This window comes from Pundamilia nyererei, unplaced genomic scaffold (assembly GCF_000239375.1).
Source record: "Pundamilia nyererei isolate P.nyererei 1_Seehausen unplaced genomic scaffold, PunNye1.0 scaffold00046, whole genome shotgun sequence".
Lineage (NCBI taxonomy): Eukaryota > Metazoa > Chordata > Actinopteri > Cichliformes > Cichlidae > Pundamilia > Pundamilia nyererei.
The window spans coordinates 1273410-1284046 of NW_005187447.1; the positions used below are offsets into that span (position 1 = coordinate 1273410).

The 10637-nt window shown below is 37.9% G+C and overlaps 2 protein-coding genes across 2 annotated transcripts; both read right to left on the minus strand.

Annotated features, from left to right (window-relative positions):
• Positions 1-128: 128 nt before the first annotated feature.
• Positions 129-1738, minus strand: rpp21 (ribonuclease P subunit p21). The gene is made up of 5 exons (XM_005732252.1): positions 1581-1738; positions 1354-1454; positions 806-888; positions 536-670; positions 129-373 (listed from the first exon to the last, which is right to left on the minus strand). Exons 1-5 carry the CDS (start codon positions 1635-1637, stop codon positions 276-278), a joined length of 474 nt encoding a protein of 157 aa, XP_005732309.1. The 5' UTR covers positions 1638-1738; the 3' UTR covers positions 129-275.
• Positions 1739-2036: 298 nt separating this feature from the next.
• Positions 2037-9696, minus strand: pak2b (p21 protein (Cdc42/Rac)-activated kinase 2b). Its single transcript, XM_005732253.1, has 15 exons — positions 9449-9696; positions 8244-8584; positions 8034-8140; positions 7751-7901; positions 7578-7609; positions 7374-7487; positions 7074-7206; positions 6896-6959; positions 5656-5704; positions 4676-4788; positions 4462-4579; positions 4254-4353; positions 3969-4165; positions 3250-3387; positions 2037-3142 (listed from the first exon to the last, which is right to left on the minus strand). The coding sequence occupies exons 2-15, from the start codon at positions 8428-8430 to the stop codon at positions 3056-3058; spliced, it is 1590 nt and encodes a 529-aa protein (XP_005732310.1). The 5' UTR covers positions 8431-8584; positions 9449-9696; the 3' UTR covers positions 2037-3055.
• Between the last annotated feature and the right edge of the window lie 941 nt (positions 9697-10637).

Consider the following 10637-nt stretch of genomic DNA (forward strand, 5'->3'; position numbering starts at 1 on the left):
ATTTACAAGATACATATGATTTTTTTTTTAGCAATGTTAGAGTGTTAGCATAAAAAAACAAAACAACCCCCCTTGTAATCAGAAAAGTAAAAAACAAAAAAAAAACAAAAAAACAAACTGTCAATAAAATTAAAAGAAGTAATTTCATTTAAATAACATTTAAAAAAAAAAACCTTCTCTAGTCTGTGGGTGGATGTGACACAACAAAACTATATATTAGCTTTTATTAAGAACAGTCCTTTGTATGTTAAGCAAATAGAGCAGAGCCATGGCTGCTACGTGCTGGTAGCACCTGGAGCAGAACTAAGTTTTGATGTCTGTGACCCGTCATTCTTTGTGTCTTTTGGCTGATTTTTAGCAGAAGTGATTGAATCTGTATGAAAGAAAGAAAAAACAATCAGCACAAATTTTTTGTCATAAAAGTCCCGTGCAAGAAAACATGAATTTCTTAATTACTGAATTTGGCAGCATGCTTATATAAGCCATATTGTGTTATGGTATGTTTCGTCTTAGATATAAGTTTTAAGTTTGTCACCTTTCTGCTTTTGCTGCTCCAGCTGAGCCTCAGCTCGGTCTGCCCATAAACAGTAATCTGGATTATTCAGTAAGGTCTTCCTCTGTCCACAACTGAGACATCTCATCACGGTAAAACGAGTCTTGCTGTTTTTTCCTTATTAAAGAAATTCAGTTTAAATAAATAAATAAGTACATTTTTAATATTTATTCATTATCAACCATTTCTGAAACACAGGACAGAAAGTGACAGCCTACATTAAGTAGGGACTGAAAGATAATAGGGGCTTACGTTTTTGTCTTGTTGTAGCAGTTACACCTGGGATGAGCAAAGAGCAGCACCTCTTGCACAATGTCCTCTTCACCGATGGATCTCTACATAAATTGAAACATTAAAATGTTAGTCCATCTTTAAGTACATTCTGATTTTACTACTGTCCATCAGCTCCAAGACCAGTCTCATGTAAATATATGTGAATCTACACACAGCTACACATTAACATCATAACACTTGTCCACACATTGTCAGTGTGAGACTGCTCTCATGTGTGAATACAGCAGGGTAAACGTGGCAGATGTTCCAGACAAATGCCAACTGAGCTGCTGGTCCTTATGTGTGCTTGTGTAGTTCGTACGGTATCGTATATTTAACACTATTTCAATAACTTTTTTTTTTTTTAACTGTGACATTTTCATCTCAGTAGTTCAATACTTGATCTAAAGGGAGCTCTGTGGCACGCCGAAATATCCTGCATTACTCTTTTGCTCCCCAGACAATGTGATCAACGGGATTTGTTAAAAATCAGTATTTAAGTACACGTGATTATCATCTCAACTTACTGTCTGAGAACGAGACGCTTTGCAATCGTCTTCTGTGAGAAGCAGAAGAAACGAGCCAGCTCCACATTTTCCGGATTTTGAGCTAAAACACAATGTGCAGCCTGTGGACAAAACGTAAGAAACCAGCTGAGCGACCACATTCAAAACAGAGAGCATGCTAGCATTTATGTAGCATGTGACTGTAGCTGGAAGCATCGTGACGATAATTAACTAAAACTTTCTCCAACCTGGTAAAGGTAGTTCAGTCTCTGGTAAGCTTCTTTGTCTTTCAAGTGGAGCGCCATTACACACAAAAGTCAGATAACAAATTAGCCCTAATAGTAACAGCGGATTACTTCTAACTACAGAAGTATGACCCTCTGCAAGTAGCTACAACTAATATGCTTCCGGGTTAATCCTTCAAAATAAAGGCACACAACGTGATTCACACCTCGGAAAATCAAAAACGCTAAATCATCAGATTAGGAATTAACTGTCTACAACAATTCAAAGACCCGACAAGCATCTTGTATCTTTGTAGTTTAGTTATATCAACATCAAACCATATCACAGAGAAATTATTCATTGATTCTACAACCAATTAATTGCAAGGCTTGTAATTCTTTTTCTATACTACTTTGACTTTGTGTGGCTTACGAAGTAACGGATGATCTCTTTACACATCAATCACATTCACATCCAAATCACAAAAGTAAAAACAGTTGAATTTATTTGAGTGTGCAGACAAAGTCGTTAGTTGTCCAGAAGAGAAACCGTTAACAAATTGTCTTTACCAGCCTTTGTATCCAACCAGTATCATATGGTCACGTTTTTCAAACTAGTTAAGTACACAATATACACATGGAAAAACAAGAGCATTTGTTTAGTCAACACGAACACAAAGGACAAAGTTCAACATACAATACTCATTTTTAATAACAACAGAGAAGAAAGTAGAAACCCTGTCAATCTAACATTTTAATTTACCTGTAAGGTGCGCCTCTGGTATCAGGAGACTATAAAGATACAGGGGAAGAACAGGTACAGTAGCTCTGTTGTGTGTAACAAATGTAGAACGACATAATCACAACACATGTTCATGATGATGACTCCACTGAAATCTTTCCTATAAAACCAATAAAAGAAATGTCCTTAAACAATGGGTGGATGTGGAAATAGCACAAGTGTTCACTGAATGAGACAATATGTGACAAGAAGGGGGACAAACATAAAATTCAAGTATCAAAATAACTAAGACACCAACAAGCTGAAAAGATCAATTACAAAGGTAGTAAAAATCATGGGAAGAGAGACACTGAGACAATCAACAATACATTAGGCAACATTTTGCATTTGTTTAAGGCAGTTGATTAAAAAAAACTAAGTAGAACTAGGCATCTTCTTCATTCCAAGTTAAATACAAGCCTAGCCCTAACTTATCACCAGAAGAGTTGATGTACAAAATTAACTATGCCCGACTCTGATACTACGCACTTGAGTTTGACTTGTCTTCTGACATCTGAGAATGAATAGAGTTCATATGGACAGCGGTGGGGTTGTGCTCTAGATTTTTGGTCTTCTTCACAGTGAGGTTTGTCAGGGCTTATAAGGCTGGTGCATCAAGAGTGGCACACCACTCTCAGCCTATTGTCTGGCACAAAATCTAAATAGTTGGCACATATCTGTGCACAGCATGGGAAGGCAGGATAGCTACTTTCATCAGCTAACGATTGCTCTTCATGGCCTCCTTGGCTGCCAAGATGAGAGGTGTGAGACTGGAGAGAGGTTTCGCCAGCTTCAAAAATGGATGCTGAAAAAGATGTGGATGTGAAAAGAGAATATTACTGGCCTGAAACACAAACAAAGTAAAACACTGAAGAGTTCAAAGAGTAGCCAATAACTGGAAACGTTTGTAACCTGCAGGAGCTCTTTGCCACTGCCTCTTTTCTCTACATCCATTTCCAGGCACAGGTTTAGAAAATCTCTGAAAATTGGAGACAGCTTCTCAGGATTCTGAAGCTCAGGTGTGCCATTTGTAGCAATTAGGTATAATGCCTGCCAAAGGGGAAGAGACAAACAAACAAAAACTTTAAAAGCAGAGTTTTGGGAAACAACACACTTAAAGGAAATGAATCAAGTCAAACTGGCTGAGAGGGAAATGTACTACAAAAGTTAATGCTGCACAACTTTCTATATTTGCCTGGGGATATTCCAATCCACATGAGCACATTCCACACAAGAAGTGAAGCTTGTCACTTATAAAGTAAACAGACCAAGAGCGACAAAGTCAGAAAAAGCAAAGTGTGAAATATAGGGTAATAAAGTTCATTATAGTGGTAAAAAGGAGCAGGGTGTAAAATCAGAAAACGTTAAAAATAAACAAAGACAAGTGTTTATCCTGCTTTTCTGTTGAATCATGGGAGTCTATGGCCCACAGTTATTTTCTAACTACACCAAAAGTCCGACAGACACAAATCACCGATTCAGTTTTAAGTGATTTACTGTGACCTTGTAGACACTGTACAGATGAATAAATTGGAAACATTTCATTTAAAAATGGTATATATTTCCCTACGCTGCTCTACACTATATTAAAGGTGTCTAAACTAAAATGTGTGAAAGTGTTCTGCACTCACTCGTAGTGGATTCTCATTCAGGTAGGGAGGTTCTCCTTCAACCATCTCAATGGCCATAATACCCAGTGACCAAATATCTACTTTAGGCCCATAAGCCTTTCTGGTCACCACTTCAGGAGCCATCCAGTAAGGCGTGCCTACCATGGTGCTGCGTTTGCTCTGCTCTGGAGTGATCTGGGCGCAAAAGCCAAAATCGGCTGTCGAAGACATGAAGAAGAGTGAAACAATTTACACCGGAAGGATTTAACAATGCAATATTTATCATAATTACAGCACAGGACTCACTCAGCTTGACAGAACCATCCATCCCAAGCAGCACATTGTCACTTTTGATGTCTCTGTGGATGACCTGATTTGCGTGTAGGAAATCCAATGCTTGTAAACACTGGGTGAAAAAAAGAATTGATAGAGGGAAAGATGGCATTTTTTTTATTATACCTTTTACATAAAGTGGGGGTCAGTTTGTTTTACAGGACTGCAAAATGTAACGTACCTCTCGGCAGACAGCAGCTATCTGGGCCTCATCCATGCAGGTCTCTGTAACCACATCTGTCAGCGAGCCACCAGCAAGATATTCCATCACCACAAATAACTCCTCCCCCATCAGGAAACTGGCACATAAAACAAACGCATGTGAACAATCAGACAAAAAGTACTGTAAAAAAGTTTAAAAACCTGCCAGGCTGTAGGTTTACGTTCACTCTCACCTGTCTAAAAAGTTGACAATGTTTGGGTTCTTGAGCTCCTTCATCACTAGAATCTCGTTGATGATCAGCTCCTTCTTCGGCTGCTTTTGTAAGTTGATCTGTTTAATGGCGACCTGGCAGTGTGAAAAAACATATATGACCTTTAGTTCACTCTAGGTTTAACATTCAAAAATCTTTCCTCCTAATGTAAAGTGTCACACAGTAAGTAAGAAAAACACATACGCATATGCCTTTAAGAGATAAAATGAGTTTCTAAGCAGTTTAGTGGATTTAGTGGTTGGTGCAGATGCTGGACTTTAGATACTTCTTGTTGCATAACAGATAGCTCTTGCTCAGTTTAACTTAATTCAACTTCTTCATTTTTTGTTTGCTACAATTAAAATAATAAAACTTTGTTTTTTATTGAGCTAGATTGCTTTTGATATTTGTGGCTACTATGACACAATAATTTATCATTTCTGGGGATAAATAAAGTACATCGTTCATCAGATCTACTTGTCAGGTGCATTGATGGAGACCCAACGCACTGCAGTTCTCACTTTAAAGTTGTTTGGATGGGTCTCCCTGTTATTCTGGCTACACAGCCAACTACTCACAACACTTACAAAATTCCTGGCAACCCAGATCATTACAAACTTCACTCCACAGCAACGTCTCAAATGTACCACCTGAACACCTTCACCATGTTATCTCTCTAGTAAAACTCCCTAAAAGCTCTTTCTAGCTACAACATGTTCAGTGTTCATCTGCTCACTATAAACTAAAACTGTGCACCTACGTATTACCACCCAAATAATCTTTTTAGTAACTACCAGCTGCCTCACAATCCTTTTTATAAGCAAATAATAAAAAATAAACAAAAGGTGCAGTCCAATCCTTTCAAAAATGGCTTTAGCTTGTCACTCAGCCCCGCTTGCTATGATCCATATTATTTTTCTTTTTTTTGATACCACCTAGTCCATTACTTATTTAGTCTTTACCTCCTGTCCTGTGGATACATCAATGGCTGTGAATACTGTTCCTGATGCCCTGTAAAAAGAGGAAGATTATTTATTTACTTCAACACATATTCTAAGAAACTATACACTCACAATTATTCTTCAAATGCATTTTTACTCACTAAATGTTTTACTTAAGGTCAGTAATACTGAAGAGAATTTATGTTTGTATGAGTTGAGAGGAATCACATCTTGATTAGGAATGTACTACCTGAGAAACACAAGTATTCATGTGTCACTTATAAATAACTTGTCAATCTTATAAACTAAACTTTGACATGAAACCCGATGCTGAAGATTCTCCGACCTAAAAGCTGGTTGTGAAATTTCACTTTGTTTTTGGGTGGGATGATCAGAGGTAAAAACAGAGTCAAACTGCTATACTGTTTTGTTTTTATAACACCTTCTGGAAAAAGCTTTTAAAAATCCTGCTCTGGAGAAACAAGGGATTTTAAAACATTAAACATATTAATCAACATTAATAATATGACACATCTGCTATTAATAATGAAAGTTATTAGTCTACTACTATTTTTTCTCATGGTAACATTGCTCCAGGGCCTTTTCACAACAGAAAAAAAGAACTTGTCAAACTAGAAATGGTGAAACTGTTACAGACAAGACCGCCCTCCTGGCAAAATTTGCCAGTAAATAACTTCACCAGTTTAAAACTCAGCTCCTCCTATTGTGAGTATCTACAAGAGACTGAACAATAACAATCTCTGGTGATTTAAAAATCTCATATCGCATATCAACTGATACCGTTTCTTTCAGATACAGCAAACAAACTTTCATTGTTATTTATTAGTTAATGTATCAGTCCCTGCTAAGATAATATAACAGTCCATTTTAAAAACAAACTTGTTCATACAGCTACAAGCAGATGTGAATTACTCCTTTACGTTGCTTGTGGCATTTCAAACACTTGCTCCCAAGAGGAAACTTGTAGAGCGGCCTCTGACGAATAAACTATTCAGTATCAGCACTACTAACGTGGACCAAGTGTGTTTTGCCTATCGCTTCCTCACTTTCTTATTTTGCATTTCAGTCATTCGAAATGTTATGTATATGCAAATGGATAATATTGATCAAGCCCTACAATCTGATATCAAAAAGGCTATTCGCTGTAAATATTTACTTAGGTCTGGACAATAAAGATTGAAAATCAACTGCCTGTTTTATAACATAAACAATTAAAACTGTAATATAAAAAGTAACTCACCCCTGGCCAATCTTTTCATATCGGGTGTACTTCTTCTTGGGATCCCCAATACTGACTATGGTTCCTGTAAACCACATTTAAAACGTGTTAAAAGAAAATGGCAAATGGAAGTGACAGGAAAAATGAATTATGTCTACTGTATTTATGCGAGACTAATGATGAAGTAAGAAAAATTTACTCAGTTTGTCCATGATCTCTTCGTCTGACATCTTGCCCTTCCTTTTTTGCCTGTCTGCAGCCTTGGAGGCCACATCTCCGTCCGGACACGTGCTTGGAGCAGGGATGGGGTCGATGACAGAGCGAGTATATACCTGCAAAATACAACAAACATTAGCCAAAGATCAAGATTATTTTTAAATTGTTATTTAAAAAAGGAAAAACAAAATCATTAGAATTAGAAGTGGAAATAAAAATATCTTATAATGAATTCTGATAATAATCGTTACGCAGTAAGGCCAACATCTGGCAGGTGACATACACTCTTTGTGTGTTCTGGTCTTGGTGCCACAACTGGTGGAGGCGCTTCATCATCGTCATCATCATCGATGTCTTTGATGTTTGAAGATGAGGGTTCAGTGCCTTTTTTGGCAGCCTGGTATAAAGTCACAACAGATTTTGTTAATATGTATTAGACAAAACAAATATATAAAAAAATACCTTTTAAAAGTCCCAAGATACTTACAGACTGAGGCCCTACTGTAAATGTGTCTTTTTCTGTGAATTTAAAAAAAAGTGTGTTTTTAGTAACCATGGAGGTATAGTCAATTTAAAACTTAAAGTCTGAGTGTCATTAAGCTGTGACACTCACTGATCAGTTTACCCCTAAATAGGGTACCAAAAACATAACATTCTCACCAGAGGATGAGAAGCTGAGGTACTTCTGGCGACCGTTGCCTGTAGAGTCATAGAACTTAAGGACATCAAGCACAGCCTGTGGGTTTTTCTTCTGCTCGGACTTGGTAATGTTTGACGTCTGGAGTAGTCGAGCCCATTGCTCTGGCATACCCTATGTATTAAAAACAGAAAGGAAAATGTGTCCAATAATGTAAGCTCTAATCTAAAGGACATGCTGTGCTTTGGTAACAAGAGAGCAGAGTTTAGTGAGTGAAAAATGAAAATAACCAAACAGCGAACTCACCGTGAACTCCCCTGTTACAGCGTCAAACCCAACATGTATGGTATGTTCAAAATCTGAAGGCGGTGAGATTTCTGGTCGCTCTTTGTCTCGATCTTTCTTCCTACCACCTGAAATTAAATGAACCTTTATCCAAATTGACCAGGACAACACTCGCTACAAACACTAGACTTGAACTTATTTTAGGCCAAACTTTTAATCTTTTTATCTCACTTTTTTCAGCCCCAGAGAAGATTGAGATGATCTTATTGCGCTTCCTCTCCTCAGGCACAGAAGGCAGCGGTTTAGAGCTGTGGTTGGCCGAAAGTGAGTCTTTGCCAGAGCCAGTGCTGAAGATAGTGCTGCTCATCCTGACCGGAGGGGCAGGGGGTTTATCCTCAGGATCTCCGTTATCACACATGGCCAGGAGGTGGTTACAAGCCTCACAGGGCTAACCAGGACAGGAATACAGCGTGTGAGGATAGTAAGTGGTGAGGGAGGAAGGCGGTGCTCACATCAGCATGAGACACTAGTGTGTTCATGCACTGCAGGAGAAAGAAAACACCAAGAAGTACCTGGAAAAAAAACAGATATATGAAAGAGTATAACTACGCTGTAATAAAGCTAGAAATACAACAGGGTGTAGTGACAAGAAAGCAAGCACCCTCTATAATAAAATAATAAGTTAAATTTGCTACAGAGGTTCAATAAGTAGGAACATTGGAAGGTGTAATGTTTCGTAAGAACCCTGAGCAGACAGAAAAACCTACACAAAGCCTGACATGTTTTCAGAGACATCACACTTTCTCTGTACTTGTGAAAAAGCTGCTGCAGAGACCTGCTGCAACAACTTTACAAAGTTAACTGCGCATAGAGTCGACAGGGGTACCCAAGAATAAACATAAGCATGATACACAGCAGACTAACTCGAATAATCAGCTCGTATTCTAACATCTGAAAGGTGGAAGAGGAGCCCAGATGACAATCAAAGAACGAAGTTGCTCCTTATCTAGTGCACAAAAATGAAAAGCTTGCACCTTTCTTCATTTTAAGGTTTATAAAGTACGAGCACAACCTCATGAATGACCCACATATTTCCATATAACGGTGTTCCTACTGTAATGTCTACTCAAAATGCCCTTCAAGAGAGTAACAACAGGGGCGGCTAGCGGGCTAAAGCTAGGATAACTACTTGGCCAACAAGTGTGCTAGCCAGAAGCTAACATTAGCAAGCTATAATAGCGACTGCAAGCCTTAAATAGAGCTTTCAGCTAACGCTAACTTGACAACCAAGCTTGAAGGTTCCTCCCCATGATCCGCCAAAAATAACACTGTTAAGCGGTGCTTTAGAAATCACAAAACATACCAATTCACAAACTATTCCGCACAAATGAGCTTTATTTAGCTAAAGAAGGCGACGCAGGAGCAGAGAAGCTTACCGGAGAATCCACACCAGTTAAACTTGATTGGAACTTCAGTCCAGAACGATCCTCGACGGTGTGCAAAACGTCTGTATATCCTTTAAAAGTTATTCCCCCGTAACAAGGGCTCCCCGGTGGTACAGCCGGCGTATAAATAACTTAGTACAAAGGTTATTCCAACTATTTACAGTGCAACTTTTCTTCTATCTTTTCGGCCCTTGGATAATTCCGCTATGGCGAAGGGGAAGCGGAACTACCGACCCAGCCCTGGCCTGTTCAATAAAATGTTTCAAATGAATGGTGTGTGAAAACCACTGTTGGGCAAGTTACTTTGAAAAGTAATTAATTATAGTTATAGTTACTTCTTCAAGTTAGTAACTGAGTTACAATATTCTAAAAGTAATTAATTACTTGAAAAGTAACTATTGTGTTACTTTAAAAAAAACGTTTAACCCTCTGGGGTCCAGGGTATAATTGGCCATTTTTAACTACTTTTGATTTTCCCTCTACATTTTACCTTTAAAAACTATTTACTTTGCCTTGTTTGGTATCATCCTTTTCAGCACAACCTCACGTGTCTGAATTTACAGTTATGTTTTCATTTTGACTGCATTAACACAATTGATCTAAAATCAGAAAAAAACAAAAAATCAAGTAGAAAACAGTTATATTTTTTACTGTAACAACCACAAACTTGTTTAATGAATCATATTTCATAATTTTAAATGCAAATATAAATTGTCAATTTTAAAATCCTACGCACAAGTTTTGCAAACAACAAAGTTATTTGCATCCATTTACCTTTTACCTTGATTTTTTAAATAACCATTTCAAACTATTTACAGAACAATCACCTGTTCTGCATTCAATAAGATGCCACACAAATTATTTGTGCCACTCCAAATATTTCTGTCCACTATAAAGGAGAACATCACAGCCTGATATCTGCAGGTCTGACAGCAGCAGGTGTATCACTCCTTTTTCTACCTGAAGACAGCAGTCGCCTCATTGTTCTGACACTACACGCTAACCACACAAGACAACACATTAACTACACGGCGAAGACAGTCAGCTATCTGAAGCAAAGAAGAAAGAAAAGAAAGAAAGGAAAAATCAGAGCCCGTGTGCAAAACCACACGGATCATACCCGGAGCTCCAATAACACGTTTTTAAGCATTAAGAATAATAAAAATGTGAAACATGCTGA

What these genes read in the sequence shown, in the direction of transcription:
- pak2b (XM_005732253.1), bottom strand. Translation starts at nt 8,430, where the DNA reads ATGTGTGATAACGGAGATCCTGAGGATAAACCCCCTGCCCCTCCGGTC. An exon ending in TATGAAAAGATTGGCCAGGG is followed by an intron (nt 5,705 to 6,895) that starts GTGAGTTACTTT and finishes CTCTTTTTACAG; the next exon opens with GGCATCAGGAACAGTATTCA. An exon ending in ATTGTCAACTTTTTAGACAG is followed by an intron (nt 4,580 to 4,675) that starts GTGAGAGTGAAC and finishes TTTATGTGCCAG; the next exon opens with TTTCCTGATGGGGGAGGAGT.
- rpp21 (XM_005732252.1), bottom strand. Translation starts at nt 1,637, where the DNA reads ATGGCGCTCCACTTGAAAGACAAAGAAGCTTACCAGAGACTGAACTAC. An exon ending in TGCTACAACAAGACAAAAAC is followed by an intron (nt 671 to 805) that starts GTAAGCCCCTAT and finishes TTCTTTAATAAG; the next exon opens with GAAAAAACAGCAAGACTCGT. An exon ending in GGAGCAGCAAAAGCAGAAAG is followed by an intron (nt 374 to 535) that starts GTGACAAACTTA and finishes TCTTTCATACAG; the next exon opens with ATTCAATCACTTCTGCTAAA.